The 24,462-nt window shown below is 42.8% G+C and overlaps 1 protein-coding gene across 1 annotated transcript in view; it reads left to right on the forward strand.

Annotated features, from left to right (window-relative positions):
* The first annotated feature begins 1,661 nt into the window (after positions 1-1,661).
* CFAP77 (cilia and flagella associated protein 77) overlaps positions 1,662-24,462 on the forward strand; it is a 100,429-nt gene continuing 77,628 nt past the window's right edge. Inside the window, exon 1 of the mRNA XM_077836148.1 lies at positions 1,662-1,832. Within this exon, the coding sequence (XP_077692274.1) occupies positions 1,662-1,832 (171 nt within the window). The remainder of the gene's footprint in view (positions 1,833-24,462) is intronic.

Below are 24,462 nucleotides of genomic sequence, written 5' to 3' on the forward strand. Positions count from 1 at the left end.
TGTAATGTTGAGCTAAGGCAACCATTTAATCTTTCCATGGTTTTGGGGGAAGCAAATTGTCAGTTTTCAGAACGGAGAGATAAATAGTGATGTCCCCCAGGGGTCTGTTCTGGGACCAGTCCTATTCAACATATTCGTAAATGATCTGGAAAAAGGGTAAACAGTGAGATGGCAAAATTTGCAGATGATACAAGATTACTAAAGATAGTTAAGACCCAGGCAGACTGTGAAGAGCTACAAAAGGATCTCACAAAATTGGGTGACTGGGCAACAAAATGGCAGATGAAATTTAATGTTGATAAATGCAAAGTAATGCACATTGGAAAACATAATCCCAGCTATACATATAAAATGATGGGGTCTAAATTAGCTGTTACTACTCAAGAAAATGATCTTGGAGTCGTTGTGGATAGTTCTCTGAAAACATCCACTCAATGAAAACATCCACTCAGTGGAAAAATGAACAGAATACTGGGAATAATTAAGAAAGGGATAGATAATAGGACAGAAAATATCGTGTTGCCTCTATATAAATCCATAGTACGCCCACATCTTGAATAGTGTGGGCAGATATGGTCACCGCATCTCAAAAAAGATCTATTGGAATTGGAAAAGGTTCAGAAAAGGGCAACAAAAATTATTAGAGGTATGGAACGGCTTCTGTATGAGGAGAGATTAATAAGACTGGGACTTTTCATCTTGGAAAAGAGACAACTAAGGGGAGATATGATTGAGGTCTATAAAATTATGACTGGTGCGGAGAGAGTAGATAAGGTCCTGTTGTTTACTACTTCTCACAACACAAGAACTGGGGGTCACCAAATGAAATTAATAGGCAACAGGTTTAAAACAAATAAAAGGAAGTATTTCTTCACACAACGCGCAGTCCTGTGGAACTCCTTGCCAGAGGATGTTGTGAAGGCCAAGACCATAACAGGGTTCAAAAAAGAACTAAATAAGTTCATGGAGGCTAGATCCAGCAATGGCTATTAGCCAGGATGGGCGGGGATGGGGTCCCTAGCCTCTGTTTGCCAGAAGCTGGGAATCGGCGACAGGGATGGATCACTAGATAATGACCTGTTCTGTTCATTCCCCCGGGGCACCTGGGACTGGCCGCTGTCGGAAGACAGGACACTGGGCTAGATGGACCTTTGGTCTGACCCAGTAGGGACATTCTTATGTAGGTTGGGCCCGGGTTTCCTCCTCCATCTGCTGCTGCTTTGGAATAGCAAAAGGCCTGTCAAAGGGCCAGTTCCCCAGCAGGGCAGCTGCAGGGGTTAAGGATGGAGGCGGGGTTAGTGCCTGGGACCCCCGCCCCTTAGTAATTTTCCCCACGCCCAAACTCTTCCTTACTATACAGAGCCTGTTAGCGTCCTTCGTTGTCCTGGCAACGGGCCGCTCCATCACTAAGCGGGGGGGCGTCTCCTCACAGCGGTCCCTATTGGGCCCCCCCAGAGCTGTAGCCCCGGTGTGGTGGGTCTCAGGGCCGGGGTCTCTGCCTCTCGTCTCTCCCTGCGCGCGCAGGGTGCCTCTGCCCCAGGTGGGGGGTGTCTCCGCTTTCCCACTCCCGAACCTCCCCCACCCCCCGCCGCGTGGTGCGGTCTAGGGGGCCGGGAGCCAGCGGCACCGTGTTCCCGAGCGCCGGAGCGGGACCCCCGGCCATGGCGGCGGCCCCCAGCGGCCCCAAGGAGCGCCCCCGGCGCCGCAGCGCCAGCCAGATCTGCCCCCCGCCGCGGCGGCCCAGGACCCTGGCCGAAGTGCAGCCGGGCAGCGAGAACGAGCGGCTGGGGGTGGCCCGAGACAGCATGGTGCAGAACCCGCTCATAGCCAAGGTGAGGGGGCCCCCCAGCAGAGACCCCCCCATAGACCCCACCCAGCCTGGGTAATCCCTAGCCCAAACACCCACCTTCTGCCGAACAGCATGGTGCAGAACCCGCTCATAGCCAAGGTGAGGGACCCCCAGGCGGAGACCCCCCCATAAACCCTCCCAGCCTGGGTAACCCCTACCCCAAACACCCACCTTCCGCCGAACAGCATGGTGCAGAACCTGCTCATAGCCAAGGTGAGGGACCCCCAGGCGGAGACCCCCCCATAAACCCTCCCAGCCTGGGTAACCCCTACCCCAAACACCCACCTTCCGCCGAACAGCATGGTGCAGAACCTGCTCATAGCCAAGGTGAGGGCCCCCCCTCATAAACCCCACCCAGCCTGGGTAACCCCAACCCCAAACACCCACCTTCCGCCAAACAGCATGGTGCAGAACCCGCTCATAGCCAAGGTGAGGGCCCCCCCTCATAAACCCCACCCAGCCTGGGTAACCCCAACCCCAAACACCCACCTTCTCCCAAACAGCATGGTGCAGAACCCGCTCATAGCCAAGGTGAGGGGCCCCCCTCATAAACCCCACCCAGCCTGGGTAACCCCTACCCCAAACACCCACCTTCCCCCAAACAGCATGGTGCAGAACCCGCTCATAGCCAAGGTGCGGGCCCCCCCCAGCAGAGACCCCCCCCCATAGACCCCACACAGCCTGGGGGGGTCCCCTGTTCCAAATACCCACCATCCCCCACACTGCACAGTGAAGACCCCACTCATAGCCAAGGAGAGGGGTAACCCTCCATAGGAGCCCCCAGATACAACCCTCCCCTATCTTAGAGCCCTCCAGGACCCTCATCACTCCATCCTCCACCCTAAGTGAGCAATCCCTCCACAAGTAGATTTCACACTTCCGGGGGAGAGCATGGTGTAGAATCAACTTGTTTTCAAGGTGAGGTACTTGGGTGCCACTCCATCCATGTCCCCCAAGGATAAGAAAGAGCCTCTGAGCCACACACCTCTCCCAGGGGAACAGAGAGCTAGTTCCTGAACTCTCATTCCTGGAGGGGAGGCTCCATGGTTTCCCAGTCCCACTAAGGAGTCTCCCCACGCAGCAGAAAATGATCCAGATTACACCACAACCAAAGTACCTCCCTCTCCCCCCAAGAAGGGGTAAATAGAAATGCCAGATTATGTAGTAGCAGGGTAAATTTACTATATGACTGTGATAAAGACCAGTGACCTTGATCTCCTTGACATAGTAAAGTTGCTGAGCAGTGACAGCAGGTTTGTAAGTATTGAATAGAGGAGCAGTGCTTGCTGGTGCAGTTTTAAACGCTAGAGAGCAGCATTTAATACATTTATATCATGCAGTGGTGTCCTGCTCTTACTAATGCTGAGATGCAAGCGATCTCTGAAAATAAACTCTCCAGGCAGAGAGGAGTTGTGAATACTCGTTAAAATACAATTACTTACTAATAAATGTTGGTATTTTGAAACAAGCTTTCCATTGGAGTAAACAATTTTAGATCTGTTAATTTTTCAACAATAAACAGAATTTACACTATAACAAAAACAATTACAAGAGTACTAGTAAAACAAACATCTGCCATCCGTACTATAAGCTACAGAGAAAATGGGTTAGAGATCATACAGTAACCAAGATAAGGAGGGAATAGTTGTATGTGCAGGGGTAGAGGGAGCCTATACTGATCCCATGGCCACCAAAACTGCTAAAAGTTTTCAGAATGAAATATTGGGTAAGGGACTAAAAAGAGACTAAAGAAAAGAAATCCACATATCTATATAGTAGTGACAGAAAATGTTAATTCTCTTTCGCTTTCTCACTCAAGGAGATTAGTATCTTTTCATTAACAAGCAGGAACAGGGCTTATTGGTCCAAAAATAGTAATGCAATAATAGTTTGCCTTTCTATCATACCTTTCATCTCAGGATCTCAAAGCATTTTACAAATATTAACTAACTGAGCCTCAACACCCATGGTAGGTAGTTAAGGGACAGACAGAGATCATAAACTCCTGAAATGCAGGTGCTGGATGTGGTAGCTGTTTATCAGCACCTAGCAACACTAAACAATAATGGAGGGCAAGAGGTGAAGAAGAGTCCTGCATCCAGTTGTAAATTTAGAGGATGGATTTAGCTTAGCCAGGTATAAGGCCTAAGCTGACATTTTAGCCAGAGTACTAGGGTTAAAACCACGGCTGAGACCTCCAGACTTCTTGGCCATATCAGCTCAGCTTATGTCTTTCTGAGGTGGATAAATTGAGCTTCATGCAGTTTACTGTGAGTGCCTTTCAGACTAGACCTTAGAAATGGAGGTTCTGTGTGGACACTAAAGATCCTAGGGTACTTTTTGTGGCAAGGTTTGCCCCAGTGTCCTTGGGCAAAGTATTATTTCCCTCTACTTTTGTGCCTTGTGTTGTGTGTCTGTTATTTATCTTCCATCCTAGACTGGCTGCATTTCAGTACTCGTGTACATACATAATTTGTGCTTTAGGTCGTCCCCCTTCTCTCCCCACCGCAGTATCTTGATATATAAATAAGCCAGAACGACATCCACAAAGCTTGTCTCAATGGTCAGATCCTTCACTGTGCCTCAGGTATCTCTTTAGAGCAACTGTAAGAAGAGAGAGATCGTTCATTTAAAAAACAATTTAACTTTGCCAATGATAGCAGGAAAAGGATTTTAGGGGGGGAATAATCAATTGGGAGTGGGAGGTGTTAGAAAATGAAAACTTGGCAAGTTTGCAGCTGTTCAGGGCTTGTGGGACAGTGGAAATGGGAATCCCGCAGTAAATATCAAACAGTGTAGAAACGTCTTAATCTGAGGCTTTAAGGTAAGAATGTGCTTATGGAGAGAAGGGGTTGAGAACTGTTACTTCTCATTTAAAAACAATAGGATGGAGAAGGGCACAGCCTACATCACAAGTGGAAATGGGCCCAAATCAAAATTCCAGAGCAGAGCAGTCCCCAAGCTCAGCTTTTCCCTAGTTACAGGTGAAAAATGAATTGCTGATTACATCTTACTTGCATATCCACACAAGTTACCACAATGTTGAGCATGGCTGGCATGCTCTCAAGGTCAGGACTAGAATAACAATGGGTGCTGACTGCACCTCAGCACTGAGGTACAACACCCCTGGGAGTTAGCTCAGGGAGTGACAGAGATCACACACTGCTAAGATGCAGCCACTGGATTTGGTAGCTGTTTATCAACACCTAGCAACACTAAACAGGGATGCTTAGCATCCTCTGAGAGGATGACTGTACAGTTAGGCTCTTGCTTCCCTGGTTACTAAATTCACTTCAATTTGAAATTATTAAAAATGGTGTGTGTGACATTTTTCTAATCTCTGGCTTTTAGGCTTTCCTTTTAGTACCATACTCAGGAAGAGTTTGGTAACCAGACTTCATCCATTGAGTATTCAGAGAGACTTGGTGCTGTTTTAAATTCCTCTCATGTTACTGCTGAAGAACAAATCTCTTGCTAAACATATGTTTGTGTATATTTATAAACACTCATCACTGTTGGATCTGAGCACCTTGTAAACTTTCTTGTAGGTCTCTTCTTTTGAATGAGACATTTCAGACTAGCCTTTTTCTGTCACCTTTTTCTTCAGTCATATTCATGTTGGTAAGGTTCTGCTTCTTCACAGAAATCACCAAAGCCTGACTTTTGGGGGGCATTCCAAGTCTTTCAGCATTTTCGTAGACACTGTTTGTATTACTGTTGGGCCTTTTTAAAAAAAAAGTGATTTCAGTGAGTGCCTGCTCCATTCCTCCTCCTGTTTTGCATCTAATTTAAATGGAATTTATATTTAATATCATCAAAGCAGTATGAGTAAATTGAGGGCTTGTCATAAACATAAGCAAACAGCAGCTCTGGGACCCTGCTCTTGAGGGGCTCCCGCAGCCTGTATGAGTTCAGCAATTCATAGGCCGGCTCTGTCACCCCTTTGGCAGTGGATCCAAAGCTAAAGGAAACCACTCACCAGCAAATTCCCACACAAACTTCAGCACTGGGGCTTGTAGCCTGATTTCTCCTCCGCAGCCTTTCTGGAACTTTGGGGCCACATCATAAGCTCAGCCCTGAGCAGACCTCAGTTTTGTAGGTATGAAAGAGTAACTGATTTGTTTTTCCCCCTGGCAGCCACTTGAATTACAGCTTTTGTCCTCTTGATGGCACTAGCAGAATAGCCTCAAGGATCAACCAACTCCTCGATTCCCAATCCTCAGCTAAGGGCTGGAAAAAAATGCTGACCTATTTGTGTTCCTCCCTGCAGTACTGTGGGGCTGTGATTGCTTCTTGTTACAGGATGAAGGGGAGACGCAAGGTCTACCTCAGTCAATGCCAAGCCTCTCTTGAGTCAGCAGCATTGAGCAGATTGCAAGCAGTTTGACTGTCTGTGTTTTTTGCTCTCTCCCCTTGGGGGCAGCCTCTCCTGCTTAATTTCCTCATTTTACTACAACATACAGTGGTGCCATTCGCACCAATACAGTTCAGGTTGTGTCACTGTAGTTAGGGCTTGAGTTCCTTTTATAATCTCGCCCACCCCAATTCCATGGGGTGTATAGTTTAGCCATAAAAATTCAGGGTTTTAAACATAATCTGAAAACTTCCAGCCTTTCAGCAATTCATTTTTTTTCTTTAAAAATCAACTTGGTGATTATATAGTGGGAGTGAAAGAAAAAAGTAGTTTTATTTTTTTGCTTGTATCTCAAAACCAACTTCATTTTATAACCTGAAAATCTGAAGGCTGTTAACTCACTGGATCCTTCAGCTATGTTATCGAATGACAGTTCCTTTTGTTATAAGTGGAATTTGCCTGGGACAAGTTTGCACTACATTCCTTCCCTCCCTCCAACTAAAATTTTAGAAGTATTTTTATAAGGACAGATGTTAACAGATCACTATGATTTTTCTATAATAAAATGAGTCAATATTTTCCCCCTTTATTAAAAAAGGTGTTAAAGAATTATGTATTTATTTGAGAGTTAAGGTCATGCTCAGTTAAGCAGTAGCTACCGTGTATTGGGTAAAAGCACTTCTCACAATTAATGCACATGCTTTACATCAAAACAGGCATAAACAACCAATCTGCTGGATAAATTGTATGTTTACAAAAAATATAAATTGGGATAATCCTGTCATATATGTATCATATATCATAACTGATATGCATTTGTAACTCACACAACATTATTATAGAGACAAAGCTTACACTGAAGTCAATTTAAGAACTACAGAACTGGGCTTAGAGTTACCTGTGTCACTACCGCTCAGCTGATATGATTTCTTGGAGGAGCCAAGAAAACACTTTGCTCAAATCTAGCTCCAAGGCCTGAGTTTATGTCCAGTACTGTTAGTGCAGAGGAGCGTGGCGATGGGAGTCCTGAACTGGTAAAGGAGCAAGCTTTTGCATAAGACATTTTAAAAGGGTTTTCTCTGTCTGTGTCTCTGATATCTCTGCAGGTGGCAATTAAAGATCCTATAGCACTCTTTAAAAAGAATGGATGATAATCTTGGTATCCTGGCCAACATTCCTTCAGTCAAAACTCTAAGGCTGATCCTGGGAGTTGAGGTTATATAGCACCTTCCAAAAACTGGTCTTACATTGGCTGAACGTGTAATGTTTACAGTCCAAAGCTATTTGTGATCTGAGATGTAATTTGAGAGAGACCTAGAAATGCACTGCATAGAAATCACATTTTGTCCCATGATATGGGTACCAAAGCATGTGCTTACTTGTAAACCACTTAAAGGGGAACTTTCAAGAAAGGAAGCCCCAGACTTGACTACACCAGGAATGAATGTGACCCAAGACACATACTAGTTTGCCTCCATTGAGTATCATAGAAAAGCCAGATGCAATTTTTTAAAAAGTTACTTCAGTGTCAGCAAGCAGTAGCTTGGAAAACAAGGATGGAAAGAATCCAAAAGGTCAGAGTTGCCACACAAGAGCCCTGTGCAGCTGTGGCCTACTAACCTTGAGAGAGCTACTTTTAAAATGCCTAAATATGCTGGCCTCCATGAACAGGCAGGTCTGTCGGGGTCCCAGAACTCAGGCTTCTCCACCACAAAAAACACCAGCGGTTTGCTAACCCTCTAAGAGTTCCAGAATCATGAGTCAACCTCCCCACGACCATCAGATTGGCTTAAAAAGCATGACATTTTAAAAGCAACAGATCTTAGGTTATTTTTATTTGCCTTCTGTTGTAGCATTCTGGGGCGGTGTCACATTTTCCAGCTTTTATCCATAGCCACAAAGGCTAGAAACTGCCTTTAAACAAAAAATGAAAGCTAGGATACTCAGGCAATAACTTAAGTTCATGAGCTGAGGCTTTATAAACAAGTAAAAAATATCACAAAACTTCTGATAAAATCATGAGAGATGACAATGCAGATCCCATCACCATTAGTCCTGCAGTCACAGCGGAGAAATAATGGATTAAGTAGGCCAGGGAGACTGAACTTCCATTCCTTCCAAGTCAAAGTGAGATAGTTCGGGTAAAGCTAGCCCTGCTGCTGCCCTTGCTATGGCAATTCTATGGATACACAGAAAGAAAAGGAGTACTTGTGGCATCTTAGAGACTAACCAATTACCATTACTATTACCAGCAGGAGAGTGGGTTTGTGTGGGGGTGGAGGGGGGTGAGAAAACCTGGATTTGTTCTGGAAATGGCCCAACTTGATTATCATACACATTGTAAGGAGAGTGATCACTTTAGATAAGCTATTACCAGCAGGAGAGTGGGGTGGGGGGAGGTATTTTTTCATGCTTTGTATGTATAAAAAGATCTTCTACACTTTCCACAGTATGCATCCGATGAAGTAAGCTGTAGCTCATGAAAGCTTATGCTCAAATAATTGGTTAGTCTCTAAGGTGCCACAAGTACTCCTTTTCTTTTTGCGAATACAGACTAACACGGCTGTTACTCTGAAACCTATGGATACACAGAGTACTTCAGTTTCCAGGGCCATCAATCCAGAATCTTTCAGCAGGGGCTCCACCTGGTATGTAGGTATCTAATAGGCTGGAACCTTTCCCCAACATGGCATTCAGATTTATTTTTTCCAAAAAGCCTCAATAATATTGCTATCAGATACTCCTAAACAATCTGATTCGTTACAGACTATGGCAACATGGAAAGTCACTCCAGGAAGTAATTTTGTTTTCAGGGGCATAAAGGATAGGGAGGAAGAGGAGGACAAGAAAGAAAAGCCATATTGCATCAAGTTAAAGTTATAGTACACCCTGCAGAAGTCAAGGAAACTAAGTTAAGGAAAGACATTAGCTATAAATATGTGTGGTGGGAGGGAAAGGAAAAATAAATCATAGTCCAATGCTTTTTCAGCAACAACAACTTGTGAAGGCTAGGACTATAACAGGGTTTATAAGAGAACTGGATAAATTCATGGAGGTTAAGTCAATTAATGGCTATTAGCCAGGATGTGTAAGGAATGGTGTCCCTAGCCTCCATTTGTCAGAGGCAGGGCCGGCTCTAGGCACCAGGGCTCCGGCCATGCCGCCCCTAGAAATGTGCCCCCGCTGCCCCAGCTCGCCTCCACTCCACCTCCGCCTGCTCCGCTTCTCCCCCTTCCCTCCCAGGCTTGCTGAGCGCGAAACAGCTGTTTGATGCGGCAAGCCTGGGAGGGAGGGAGGGAGGGAGAAGCCGAGCGGTGGCAGTGGTGGAGCAGAGGTGAGCTGGGGCAGGGAGCGGTTCCTCTACCCCCCGCCCCCATAACTTCCTGCGCTCCCCCCCCCCACCTCCGCTCCGCCTGCTCCCCTGAACACGCTGCCTCTACCTTGCCTGAGAGGGAGGGGGGAGAAGCGGACGGCGAGTTCAGAGGAGCAGGTGGAGCGGAGGTGAGCTGGGGGGGAGAGGGGGAGGAATGCAGCACAGCCGGGGGAGAAGGCAGGGCCGGGGATTTGGGGAAAGGGTTGGGAAGGGGCGGAGTTGGGGTGGGGGGGCATGGAAAAAAAAGCGGGGCGGCAAAAATCCTAGAGCCGGCCCTGGTCAGAGGGTGGAGATGGATGGCAGGAGATGGATCACTTGATCATTACCTGTTAGGTTCACTCCCTCTGGGCACCTGGCATTGGCCACTGTCAGTAGACAGGATACTGGGCTGAATGAACTTTTGGTCTGACCAAGTAGGACCATTCTTGTGTTCTTATTTCAACTTATAAAATGTACTAATCAAGGCTATCTCTAAGCACACCTGTGAGTTATTGCAGGGTTACTCACCTTCATTTGCAGTTCGGGCCTCTGTAGCACACCTGCATCCCAGCATCGTCATCTTAACCGTTTTTTGTGTGTACTGTAATCATCATGGATTAGTTTCTTGTACCTATAGTTAAATCCGATTTCATATCTTCAACCTTCTTCCCTAATCATTCTCTTTTCTTAAGCACCCACTGCACAGTTATATCCATGTGCCATGGTGAAACTGCAGCTGTCAACTAGTGTCACCAACACCCTCTGTCTTTGCATGAGCCAGTGTTACAAAGTCAAGATGCTCTCCTTAACCTTTGGCCACTTGGTTTCTCACCATTTTCTTGGCAAGCGCAATCACCCCAATAAGTAAGTCATGCCTATTTAATGCACTGAGATTCAAAACTGCATTGCTGTGCCTTGTGACACTATTAGATTTACACCTTCACACTATTATTTATTTTAGAAATTTCTCCATAATTGTATCAGGGCACATTTACAAAAAATTATAAAACAATATTGCTAGCAACTGGTAAAATAACCAGATCCCTGCTCCTCCTCCTTCTCAGATTAACCTAGGGTGGAATCCTGCAATTTTCACTCATGTAGGGAATCTGTACACAGCCTTGTGAGAGTAGGAGTTGGAGGATTGGACCTTAAGTTACTAAAATAAGGGCTTCCTTTTAAAAAGGATCATCGCTACGGAAATTTACCAACATGTTCATAACACAGCACATTAATGTTCATATGCATCTTAAAAAAATTGTGTGAACATAGTGTCTTTGTGAAAGGAGACAGACTGACATATAGTAAAATCATCACTGTAGCCAAACAGATAGAGCATATGCAGCAACAGTTCAAGGTTCTACTCACTGCCTCATGTATGTGCCTCCCCCTTTGACCTGGAGGGACCAAATCTAGGAGTGAAATGATAGTTAACATAGGAACATAAGAATGACCACACTGGGTCAGACCAATGGTCCATCTAGCCCAATATCCTGTCTTCTAACAGTGGCCAGATGCTTCAGAAGGAAAGAACAAAACAGGGCAATTATCAAGGGTTCCATCCCCTGTCGTCCAGTCCCAGCTTCTGGCAATCAGAGATTTAGGGCCACCTGGAGCATGGGATTACGTCCCTGACCATCTTGGCTAATAGCCATTGATGGATCTGTCCTCCATGAATTTATCTCATTCTTTTTTGAAGCCAAATATACTTTTAGTCTTTCCAACATCCCCTAGTGACGAGTTCCACAGGTTGACTGTGCGTTATGTGAAAAAGTACTTCCCTATGGTTATTTTAAACCTGCTGCCTATTAATTTCATTGGGTGACCCCTGGTTCTTGTGTTATGTGAAGGGCTAAATAACACTTCCATACTCACTTTCTCCAAACCATTCATGATTTTATGGATGTCTATCATTTCCCTCCGCAGCTGTCTTTTTTCCAAGCTGCACAGTCCCAGTCCTTTTAATCTCTCCTCAGATGGAAGCTGTTCCACACCCCTCATCATTTTTGTTGCCCTTCTCTGCACCTTTTCCAATTCTAATATATGTTTTTTGAGATGGGGCAACCAGAACTTTGTGCAGTATTCAAGGGTGTACCAAGGATTTATATAGTGGCATGTTGATATTTTCTGTCTTATTATCTATCAGTTTCTTAATGGTTCCAAACATTGTTAGCCTTTTTGACTGCCACTGCACATTGGGCAGATGTTCAAGACTTCAGAGCCCATTCAGCTTTTGCAATTAGTGTGGAGACTGCCAGTCAGAGGGCCAAATGTGGCATGGCGGTTGTTTATCTGCCATGATCTGGACTACAGAGGCATTCTAAGTAACTTCCCCTTAATTATCAGTTTTGTTGGTTTAAGTTATTGTTCTCTTTCCCAATTCCTGTATCGACTCAGTTATTCAGAACCAAGAAATCTCCTCTTCAAAACATCTTAAGGGGCCAAGTCTTAGCTTGCCTTAGTCATGTGAGTATTCCCACTGATCTAAATGATACGACACTCATGAGTGGAATGAGCAGGGTTTGGCCCAAAGTCTTTGTTTATTTTATGTTAATTATTCTGTTTACCCAAATTCTCTGCATGTGGTGCCTTCTGTACCTACCACTCAGGGACACTGAGGATTAATTGGTGTTTGTGCAGCACTTTGAGTCCTAAATATTATGATTATATTATTGCCATCTAAGGCCAGCATTACGTTTTTAAAAGTGTGTTCCAAGAAATCTACAGAGTGTAGCTCAATAATTAATTAGATAAATACATTAATGTAGGGCTGGGTAGCTGAGTAATCATTCGACTGGTTTTTGAGCTTTGTTTCACCAGTCCACTGACTTCTAAGGGTTCCCTTCTCAGCATGATCTGATCTAAATTTTTAAACATAATTTATTTGGTACCCAAGAAGTTAAACTCCCAGTGTGCTTCAGTGCCGTCCCACATCTTACATGGTCACTGCTGAGATTCATAAAGCATTTCAAAGTAGTAAATAAATATTCTTTACAAATGAAAATGCTGTATTTTTCTAACAATAATTTAAAGGCACATCAGGGTTCAGGCTAGAAACTGACAAATGGGGGTCAGTGGACAGAGGAGTCAGTTACTAGTAGCACATTTAAATGGATAGTTGCTCGGCCAAAAGGACTGCATAGAGTATATAAAAGAGTGAGCAAGAGGGAGTTTTGATCCTTTATGTGAACCAAACAATACAAATTGGTGAGACCAATAAACCCATAGACATCACAAGGTGAAAGCCTTTACGTTGGTGAAAATCTCTTGTGTTTATCTGTGTAATACAATGGAAATAAAGACTCAAAGATGCTTTGATTTAAAGAAGCAGTATTAAAGTTAGGCAGTACAATAATAACCATTAGACTGGATTGTTGTAATAGTGTAACCATAATGGTAGTGTTGTCATAGCAGAGAACATCTACACTGCCTCTTGTGAGAACCTTCAGTGCTGGGAAATCTCAAAGAAATTAAGCTGAAGGAGGACAGAACATAGCTGGAAGGGAAAAAAGGTCACAAATGGAGCAATGCATAAAATGAGGCTGCAGTGCCATTAAGTGCAGCTGGAGCGGTGTCAAGGTGTGAAGTTTTGTGACAAACCGAAGACTTGGACTGTGTCTTTGAAAGATTGAAGAAGCTTTTGGGCTAGCAACCAGTTTATGGTGTGGACCCAAAACTGTGCCAAACCAGGGTGGTGGTTTTTTTCTTGGTGTTCTCAGATTAATTCAAATTCCAAGTGAAACTCAGAGGAAGGGAGCCCCTTTTAAATAGAGGAGAGAGGTCTTCAGAATCGGCCAGCGCCACTCAATTTCTCACAGTTCTTTTTAAAGTTTAATCCCCTCTGCTAGTTCAACCATATACTTGATGATACCACCTTGTTCACAAGCCTTTCTCCAGAGGCAGAGTACCCAGCAGCTTGTGAGCAACACCTTAGACTCCACTAAAAGAAACTCATAAGAACACAATAATGGCCCTACCTTCTGGAACAAAAAAACACAGCACCTCTGGAAGAGCAGGCAGAAAGCAGGCTGAGAATACAGTAAAAAAACCTGAAGAGGCTCAAATAAGGAATTGCAACATCCAGAAGAAATAAGCACTACACAATGGGGAAGGCAAGAAAAATTCTCAAGCACACAAGTATATTTCTAGTTTCCTGGAGGAAAGTCATAAGAGCATCTCTTTATTTTTAGAGGATTTACTACAGTGAAAATAATTTGTCCATCTTTTCTTGTACTGGATGGCAGAAGATAGATCAAACCAAATGCCATTACAAAGGTCATAGGGACCAATTTTTTATTTCAACATTTTGAGAGTGAGTCACACTTTCTTAAAAGGCAAAAACTCCTTACCATGCTAATTCCCTTAGGCTAGGTATTATGTTTATTTATTGTATCAAAAATCTTTGTAATCTTGCAGTAATGATTTAGTTCTCACCTTGGCCACTCACTCTATATAGATTTCAGAGTAACAGCCGTGTTAGTCTGTATTCGCAAAAAGAAAAGGAGTACTTGTGGCACCTTAGAGACTAACCAATTTAAGCTTAAGTGAGCTGAAAGCTTATGCTCAAATAAATTGGTTAGTCTCTAAGGTGTCAGAAGTACTCCTTTTCTTTTTACTCTATATAGATTACACAAAGTCCTGAATTTTCAAGGATATTCTGACTTTAACTTTTACAATTCTTTAAAATAAAGTACATTGTATTGTAACTTTTTGTTTGCATTTGTTTTGATATAGAATTGATTTAAAGTAACACTGTCAAATGAAACTTGGACCAAAATTTTAGATAAATAGATGGGTAGAAATATATATTCCATACCATGTTTATTTTATATACATATATTTTAATACCAGTGGAAATATTTATTCTTAAACAGACATCCCCTTCTGTGGTTGTAACCCAAAATCAGAGCACTTAGAACCTGCAAGTGAAACTTGATTAAAACTAAAAGTGAAACTACCTTCACCAAATTCTCAAGGTAAGAGAATGGCAAATGTTCAAAGTGAGCTAAAGACTATTTAGCGAAGAGCAATTTGGATTTTTTTAAAAAATCTGCTTTCATTATGCTTATAACGCAGATAAAGAGATTTCTTTGTTTGCAGTATGATTTTTAAGCTGGCAATGTCCCTTTAAGTTTGTTTTGCTATGACTCATTCAGCTTGCCTCCATGGTTGCTACGTGTCCCCTTCCATAGTCCCATGAGACACCGATCAGCTGGCCAGGAGGCGATTGTAAGGACAATAATTACCAAGTATTATGGTGTGTTAAAGCACTAATACACACTGAAACGTAAGTATCCTCTCACATCCAAAAAAAAAAAAAAGTATCTTGTTCTCTCTTTATATGTCCACCCCTCTCTTCCTTTCCTTTTCCACCCATAGCCACTGTTATGGGCTCCCTCACTATCTCTGCTTCCATAATCAGAGACATAAAATTGTTATCAGATTAGCCCAAGCAATGAAAAGCACAGTCCCAGATCACACTCACAGTTAGTTAGCATTTAGATAGGCTGGGACAGGGGTCTGTACAATAGGCATCAAAGCTGAACTCTTGGTGCAGCAAGAGGGATTAATTTCTTTAACCAACATGCCTGATCTGGCCTATCTCATTACCCTGCCTTGTCAGTGTCGATGTTAGATTTGATTGAAGATTATACCATTTAGGCCTTTCCCCTGTTTTCCACAGAAATCAGGCCTATTGAATTGCACATTCTTCCATGGGCCCCCATCAATACTCAGTGGCCTGAGCCTCTAATTCTGCTTCATTTAAACTTCATCAACTTTTCCAATCAAGTGGAAGGATCTGAAATAGGCTCCGTAAGCAGAAAGGCCTTTTTCCTTTTGTCAGATAATTTATTCTGTTCTCTCTCTCCCCCCCCCCCCCCCCCCCGGCTCTCCCCCTCACTCTCTTTTTCTTCTTTTCGCTCCCCTTCCCTGATGCTGAAAATGAGATTACAGTATTTAAATGACTATGATAATCAATCGGGGGACCTTGAGCCGAGATTGAGGTTAATTTTTCTTAGCAGAACAAAGAAGCGTGATGCCTTTGGGGATTTGAAGGTGCAATCTGTGTTTCATGCTTGTGTTTTTCCCCCCCTAAAATTGCAGTTTTAGGAGTCTTTTCTTGTTACTAACTAGGCAGTTGTTGTGATTTTTAACGGAGGCAACCCCTAAGAGAGAAGAAATGTAATTTTGAGTTGATAAACAGCTAACGGCCTTCCATCAACAATTTTAATAGGAAAAAAAGTCACTCACATAGTGTGACTACAGATCTAATGAAAATGCTATCATTTACCTTATTTATTTTTAAACATACTTTGAATAATTTTCCACAGTGTTATAGCTAGTAATTACAGCCTACATTGTGCCACTGTAAACTTTTGAATGAATAGCCCTTTCATTCAGCTGTACTCTGCACTTTGGCAGCTTTTTGGTACCTGGAAAAAGTTGAGACTTCATCATGTTTTTGCTAGTTGGAAATAGGATCACTTTGATCTTCCTTAAAACCCACACAGAAATGTCTTATTAAATTCTTAGATAATGTATTTTTAGTTGTAACAAGTGGCCATTCACTCCTACAGCCCTTTCCCCTACCTTTCTTAAGAAAAGGAAAAGAGAAACATGTATTTCTTTGCTTCCATCCTAGCTGTCTTGTCAGGACTGTTTTACATGCTGCCACCCAATGTTATCTTTTATTTGTGTCAGGAGAGAGGATTTGACAAGTTCAGTACACAATGTTCATTTGGCAAGGCAAATTTTTCATACCAATTTTGAGTAGAAAATGAAACCATCTTTCAACAGAATGAGCAACATCATTTTTGGACAGACTTATTATGAGGGGAAGGATTGCAAAACTTTATTTCCCTACACAATCCTGAAAATCCTGGAAATAATGCATTTTGTAAAAAATGTACCGTTGTTTCTTGAGGCAATCAATTTGTTTTAGAAATAAAAAATCACCGCAAAACGTAGTCAGGAAAGTGCAGCCCCTCTGTGCTAATCAGATGCTGCTGAAATTGGTTGCATCATAGATAATGTGGCTTTGTTTCAAATCTTTTAAACTGTCAAAAGGTTGGGAAAGGCAGATTGACTACAGAAATGTGTCAGCGTTCACCAAGAAGAACGTTCATTAATCCATAGCAGTAAAAGATGAGAGATTCAAAGGTGCCTAAAGAAATTAGGTGCTACCTCCCATAGAATTGCAATGGAATCTGGGTGCTTGACTCTCTTAGGATCCTTTGAGAATCCCACCTGTAATTTCTGGCTGTAGTAAGAACTGTGAACAATCCCATAAGAGGAAAAGTCTAGTGGTAAATTCTATTGTCTCATTGTTTCCATTTGCTTCCCCAACTGTATGTATCCACCTGTTGTAATTTAGATTGTAAGTTCTATGGGGCAGGGACTGTCTTATTGGTCTGTGTTTGTACAGCACCTATCACCAGTGGGGTCCAGGACTGGGACTCCTAGGTGCTACCGCAATAGGAATCATAAATAATAAGACTTTAGATAGCGAAATATTTACTAAAGACCAATGTGTGTTTAAAAATGATTGGTCAGAACCATATTTTAGAAACACCTATCACAGTTTAAATATCTCCAGTGAGGTTTAGATTCATCCCAGTGCATGGGGCCCACATCAGGTTCTGCCTGCCATTTAAGTACCACATTAAACAGCTTAGGACCACATCATGCATGAGCTACATGTGGCCACAGGAGCCCACCTTTGGATGTTGTGGAGGGCCTCAAATGAGCCCTCCGCAGATGGTGAATTTCACCCTCTGTAAATAGGTCGGTCACCTCTGTCACCGAGGGGATTGTCATTATAAAAGGTGCTTCCCAGCAAGGCCACATTTGATGCAGGAAGGAAGGATCCTGCTTACCCTTTAGAAAGTAGCAGAAATTGGAAAGATCCATGCTGTTGCAAAGAAAGTTCGTAAAATAACCAATGTACTTATTTTAAAAACATTAAAGAACATATCTTACAACTTTTACAACAACAAATCTTTCAGATTTCCAGTGTTTTCTGTTTTCTTGCATCCTCACATTGCCAAGGTGATGGCTTCCTGTATGATGATTATCCTTTTTAAGACATTTTTTTCTACAGCAATGTAGCACATGCTCCTGCTGCCATTGAAGAAAATGGGAAAACTCCTACTGTCTTCAGTGGGAGCAGGACTGGGGCTTTACCCTTCTTTCTAACTAGGGCTATGGTGACTTTCACTATACCTGTGTAAGAGCACTGATAGTTGTGGGGTTTGTGGGAGGAAGGGAGGGGAGAGATGGGCATGTGAAGTGCACTTTCCTAACCCAGAGTCAGGGTGTAGGGCTGTAACAGAGCCTCCTCTGTCCCTCAACCCCTACAGCCACTGGCACACAGAAGGAGCCATAGCTCCACGGCTTCCTTGTGAGGGGAAGTTAGGGCTGCTGGATCCTTGTAATTGCTGATCCAGTGACCTACCCCCAGCATAGGCTTTCCACACCAGGGCAAATGTCACTCTTTGGGATTCCAGTCTCTCCTGTTATACTGGAATTTTCTCCAGTGGCGATGTGCATGCAAGTGTAGATTCCTCCATGCTAGGCCCTCTGCACCTGTAAGCCTTTAGGGTTTGATTCTGCTCCTGGGAAATCCCAAGTGCCACACCTCCCACAGTGTTCAATGAGAGTTGAGAGCACCCGGCACATCCCAGGATAGGGCCCTTAATGAATTTCACCCCTAATAAAAGAGGAAGTGGCCCATGGATCCTAGTTACTATGTACCTGAAAGAAAGCCTCACGTAGCCTTTCAGTTACCAAACTCATTTGGGGCAATGGTTTGCAATGACATTTTCCTCTCTTTAAGCAAATGTTGACTCACTGCGGGGGGGGGGGGGGGGATTTAAACTCCATTAGACGTCGCAACATTGTACTGCAGACCCCATTACAGTGACTGAGTTGCAATTAGTTGGTTTCCTCAGATATTACTTAATTCAGAGAAGGCAAGGGTGGAAGGGAAAGACAAGACTGAGCTAAACAATAATTTCCTAACATGACAGAATCTAAATAAACTAATGAGGTGATGATGCGGGTTATTAATCTCAATAGAAAGCAGAGTCAGGAAAAATATTGGGTTCATAACAGTTAAAAAAAATTTAGTAGAGTTAGTACCCATTCCGGTTACAGTCCCCATAAAGCAATCAGCCTGTGTATATAAAAATGGATGATGTGTTAGCACATTAATTATATTTTATGTGAAAATCTGCCACTTCAGAGGATAACCAGCCCTTACTTCTGTTTAGCTCTAGGGTTTGTGGTGTTGTCCTATAACTTTCTAGCAGCTGGGTTTGGGATGGCATCTGCAGATTTGTTGACTTCAAAAAGTTTTGTTAATTTTGTGTTGAAAAAAAAAATTAGAACAGTCACAGCAAATGGAGACACCAAGAATAAAAATGTGCTGTCATGAGTAGTCATTTTGTAACAGTCGCATCTGTATCCATGACGTGGTAGCCATGTCGGTCCCAGGATATTAGAGAGACAAGGTGGGTGAGGCAATCTGTTTGATTGGACCAACTTTTGTTGGTGAGAGACACAAGCTTGGAAGCTTGGAAGGACAAACCTGTCTTTCTCACCAATAGAAGTTGGTCCAATAAAAGATTAACTCACTCACCTTGTCTCTCTAATATTTGCCATGAGTCAAATGCCACCCGCTGCTTCCCCACTACTATGAAACACCCCCAAATCACAGCATCTTTAGTTGCACAGGGAGAGAGGCAGATCAGAGAAAAGCCATGCAAGAGTGAATCTGTGATGTCACTCACTGAGGACTTCAAAAAAGGGGCCAAATTGTGTGGCCTGTGGATCGCCATAATTTGTCCATCCAGTGTACTCTGTACACAGGGGCATTAGGAGCTGTTTCTCTCTAAGGCACCTATTTCTCAATTAGCTGAGCATCCATGGACTATAATAGTGGCTGCAAAGCAACTCTCTCATCCTGCTGCCAGGGGAGCAGGGAGAGGATTTAGTCTCTTCCAGCTCTAATGTAATTCCTCTGTGCGAGGCTCATTTACTCAGGTTGTGGGGGCAGGAAAGCATTTGACTCTATGATAATAAATAAATAGGCCACATGATGTTTTAAAAGATACTAAAAGAAAATTACTGAGTGGATGTATGTAATTTTTAATTTAAAGTTTTTACACAAAGTTATTATTTATCCCCACCCCCAGTTTTTAGGTGAATTTAGCACTTGTACTCACTGGAAATTGACAGCCCTTGAAACCGTAGGCTTGCAGCTTGGGCATCGGCAGTGCAAGCTTCCCTCACATTGGCCCCTGCAAATATACCTTAATTTTGATGATCAACCTCTAGTGACAATAGTTCAGGTTGTGTGACCCATTCAGTCCTTGGTCTGTCTCCAGAGATTGCCAATTAGTGCAAGCTGGGGTGAGGATGTTTGTGGTGTGCTCACTGACCACTGGGAAGCAGACTGACACCAACCTCACTTTCTTTAAGGATAATATTTTATTTATTGATTTCAGGTCATTTCCAATAAAATATTTCAATTACAGTGTCTTGACATGTATAAATATCTATGTTATTACAACACAAATATTTAACAGCATATTGTATATTCATGGTACATTGCTGTATCATTTGTTCCCCTTTTTCAGAATATTTAAACAAAACCAAAGCTTGAGCTATGTATAATTTAACCGTTCCTATTCACTTTTTTAAACCTTTATTGGGAAGCGAAAATTTCCTGGGGTTGGGATAGAGTTTTGGGAGATAGAAAGTGTGGAAAATTAGAGGAAGAAGGGTATGTAATTCAGTTGTCCTCTTTGTGTGCCCTTTTTGACTGACCAAGCTCATTTCACAGAGGCTGCTGAACAGCCATCAGAGGGTCACCACCTCTTTCAGCCACTACTGATCTAGGCTTGATTTGAGCTGAAAGATTCTATTATCCCACTCCCAACCTCTTGAGCCATCATGTCCTCTGGAAAAAGTACTGATTTTATATATAACAAATACACTTCAAAATACTGGTCCTGCTCCCATTGACAAAAGCGGGAGCAGAACTGGGTTCAGATAGACCAAATTCACTTGACAGAATCTCTTCTGGGTGAAACTCATTGCTGGCAGTGCCCATTCCTTGTGCCTTGGAAACTCCACAGTGTCCCTGTGTGAAAGGATGCCTTCATAGGCCCCCTGCCACTTTGGGGAAGTTGGTTCTTTGACCTGGTCTACACTTAAATTGTATACTGCCACAGCTATGGCAGTCAGGAGCAGTGGTGCTGGATCTAGGGGTGCTGCTGCACCCCCTGGCTTGAAGTAGTAATAAACACCAAATACCTGATTTCCATCATCAGCACCCCCACTATAAAAACTGTGTCAGCACCCTGGTCAGTGGTGTGGAAGAGCCACACCCCAGTGACATGGCTTTGCCAACAGAATCCCCAGTGTAGATGCTGCTATGCTGACAGAAGAGTGCTTGGGGGCACTGCTGTTGGTATATTGGCAGAATTCCTCTTCCTGTCAGTGTAGACTGTGTCTATGTCAACACACAGGAAAGTGTTTGGGGAAAGACATATACAAATCAGCGGCCAGGAATCTTGTATATGGAACACAGCAGCCGCCATAGTGGCCCATGTAGTTTCCCTGAGTTGAGGAGGTTGATATTTCTTCAGCCCCCATGCAGAGCAGTGCACAAAGGCTGATTGGCTGAGCTTTACATGGGTGAAGTGCATTTCACCCTATAGTTAACAAATGTAAATTACACCTGCTAAGCACCACTTGATTGACACTTAAGGCATCCGATGAAGTGAGCTGTAGCTCACGAAAGCTTATGCTCAAATGAAGGGTTCATGTAGAGTTCATGCACCTGGAAACATTCAGGGCACACCCTGAGTGTTGTGTAGGAGCAGTGCACACACTGTTCCGTCCAAGGACATGGACCAGGGGAAGTCGCCCAGAGGACATGAACCATGGGAAGCTTCCTTGGACTGGGCTCAAGGCCTGAGAACAAGGACTGTAGTAGACGGAGGCTGGTAAATAAGAATATTAATCAAAATCATATTATTTCTTTGTTGATGCCTTTTGTGGTCGGAATATGTAATGCGCAGGAGGGAGAGAAATAAAAGGGAAGGTGGAAAGCTGACAGGAAGAAGCCCGTTAGCAGACCAGCTTGCTTGCTTGCAAAAAGCTTTGTCCTGTCTTGTCTTTGAACCGCAACACTCAAATACATTTGTTAGTCTCTAAGGCGCCACAAGTCCTCCTTTTCTTTTTGCGGATGCAGACTAACAAGGCTGCTACTCTGAAAACTAAGGCTTGAGCTACACTTAATGTATATCGGCATAGCGATGTTGTCAGGGGTGAGAAAAACCACACCCTTGCCCAATATAGCCCTGCCGACAAAACCCCAGTGTAGACGCAGCTAAGCCAATAGAAGAGTGTGGCTGTCAACACAGCTAATGTCACAGGGTGATGGTATTCGTACACAGGCAGAACTGCTGTCAGCATACACTGCATCTACGTGGGGGGACTATGTGGGCATAGGCCTTGTAGCCTCAACATAGTCTAACTTAACATGTCCCTATTAAGCAGAATTTTTGGTAACTGTCCCATTTAAACAGCAGTCACTACCGTTTACCATCATTCTCTTAAATATGTTCCCTAGGGGACTGACCCAGTTAAATGGATTTCCCAATTAAGCACACCCAGATTAAGTGGAGTGTCTCGTGTAGACTCAGGACAAACCTTATAGTTAATGTAGAGGTGCAGTTTCCAATATAGTAAGTATATATACAGCCTCTAGAAATGCTACATAGGTTGTCTAGGATTTATCTTCCTTACAGGGAGGTACTTTTTCATACCTAACCAGGCTGTCAGTATCTAACATCTGAAGAGGGTCCATTGTAGACTGGCAAGGAATATCAAACAAGAAGGAAGCTGGTATATATTTCCCAGTGGCACATCTAGTTAGATCATGTTAATTAGAGTACATTTTCTAGAGATAAGCCAAAAGCATGCCAAAGCTTGGGCAAAAAAAATCTAAGTGCCCAGTGTCAGTTATTCCTTCTGCCACTCCAGAGCATCTTTTTCCAGGACCAGGATGCCATTTTGAAGCACCTGAACTGTCAATAGCAAGAACTGCTGTAGACAAAGGCAAATGCCAAACCAAAGTTCCAGGATACAGATTATCGATGGCTATTCAACTAGTGTCGTTCTGGATCTAATGCCTCAGTGTTTTTAATTTTCACCTGTGTTCTTCTCCATCACAGTGAAATTGCTTCAGTTGTTTTTCTGAGACTCTTAGATTACATATCATTATGTATGTACATTCAAACCTCATTTTTCCAAATAAGATGTGGGATATGAAATAATTCAGATAACAGAATTTTAGATAAGTGTGTCATTTTTCAGCATATGTTATACACAACAAACTTGACTTTGGTTAAAATAAATTAGTTTTGTGGATTCTCATGATTTGGCTAGCTAAGGTTTAACTGTATTCATTTTCCTAAGCATCATTGTAGTAAAATGAATCACCATTTTAAGGGAACTGCGTATTTCACACATCCTTGTCTTCACACTCACTCTTCATTAAAATTATTGGTCTACTCATGCTGACTGAAGTCAATGGGAGTTTGGCTATTGACTTCAGTAGGAGCAGAATTGGACTGCGTGTTTTCTGTCATAAACATTCTTAAATATTTGAGGCCACTAGATGAAGTCCAATAATTTTTGTTCATCTTACTGGAAGATGTAACCACTACAAGGTCTGGCAAAAACACTTGTGAAACTTTTCAATTTAGTTCATTTCATGGTCTATCTCTGAGAATCTAAACTAAACAGACTCCAGAACCAATGGGCATTGGTGTCTAAAACACCACAGTGAAATATTAAGAATTGCTGAAATGTCCATAAGCAAACAATATGTTTTTTTAAGGAAAATGCAGGGCAATGTTCGATGATGAACTGAGATAATGTTAATTCAAACAGAAGAATCTATATTTAGCTATTCAGGTCAAGTAAAGTAGCACACAGGTCTGAATGATGAATTTTAATAGTTTAATACAATTTCTTTAATGTGGATGAAGTTTTTGTGCAGTTTCCATTTCAAGAAATGAATTGTTTGTAATGGACAGGACATTGATGCAAGAGACAAATTGCGACAATATGGCCCAAAGGAAGGGGGCCTTGCTTTGGTTAGTAAAAATTAGAGATGGTCCTGAGCTGGACCATAGCAACTGAATCCCCCCAGCTTTGGGGAAGTTTAGATATGGATCCAGACATCAATGCTCAGGTCTGTCTATAATGTGCTGAACAAGAACATTCCCCAGAGCAGGAGGACATTTGGATTTTGATCTGATTCCAGGTCAGAACTTAATGATTTGGACCCATCTCTTGTTTACTAATAATAGTCTGGGGGCCAATTACGGCTGCACAACTCCATTGGCTTCACAAGTGTAACAGAGAGCAGAATTTGTCCTTTTATGCTTGTATTAGCTCTGAGACCACATTTCAGTTAGCTGTTTCAATATTGGTGAAACGTTACAATATGATTTCATGACTAACTGTGTTACCTGGGTCATTTCTGTGCAAAAATGAAATCCAGCAAGTGATGCTTAGAAAAAGAAAATTGCCTTTTCATAAGATCTGCGTAAATTGTTTATTTTATGCCACCAAAATTCATATGAGCTTATTTATGAAACTGTGCCAGGCTATACAAACCTGCACTGTTTTCTTTTCTTCTCCTCGCAGGCCTGTTTGTGCGCATCAGTCCTTTTGATTTGAGAATTTAACAAGTAATTCTAATTTGGGACTTTGGAAAACCTGCGATCCTATCTAGCATGTCAATCCTATCAGATGTGGCTCTGTGCTTTCACTGCCTTGAAAACAAAAGGGAAGAAAGAGAACACATGGCAGTCTCAAACTAGA

The sequence above is a fragment of the Eretmochelys imbricata genome, chromosome 16 (genome assembly GCF_965152235.1).
Source record: "Eretmochelys imbricata isolate rEreImb1 chromosome 16, rEreImb1.hap1, whole genome shotgun sequence".
NCBI classification, from domain to species: domain Eukaryota; kingdom Metazoa; phylum Chordata; order Testudines; family Cheloniidae; genus Eretmochelys; species Eretmochelys imbricata.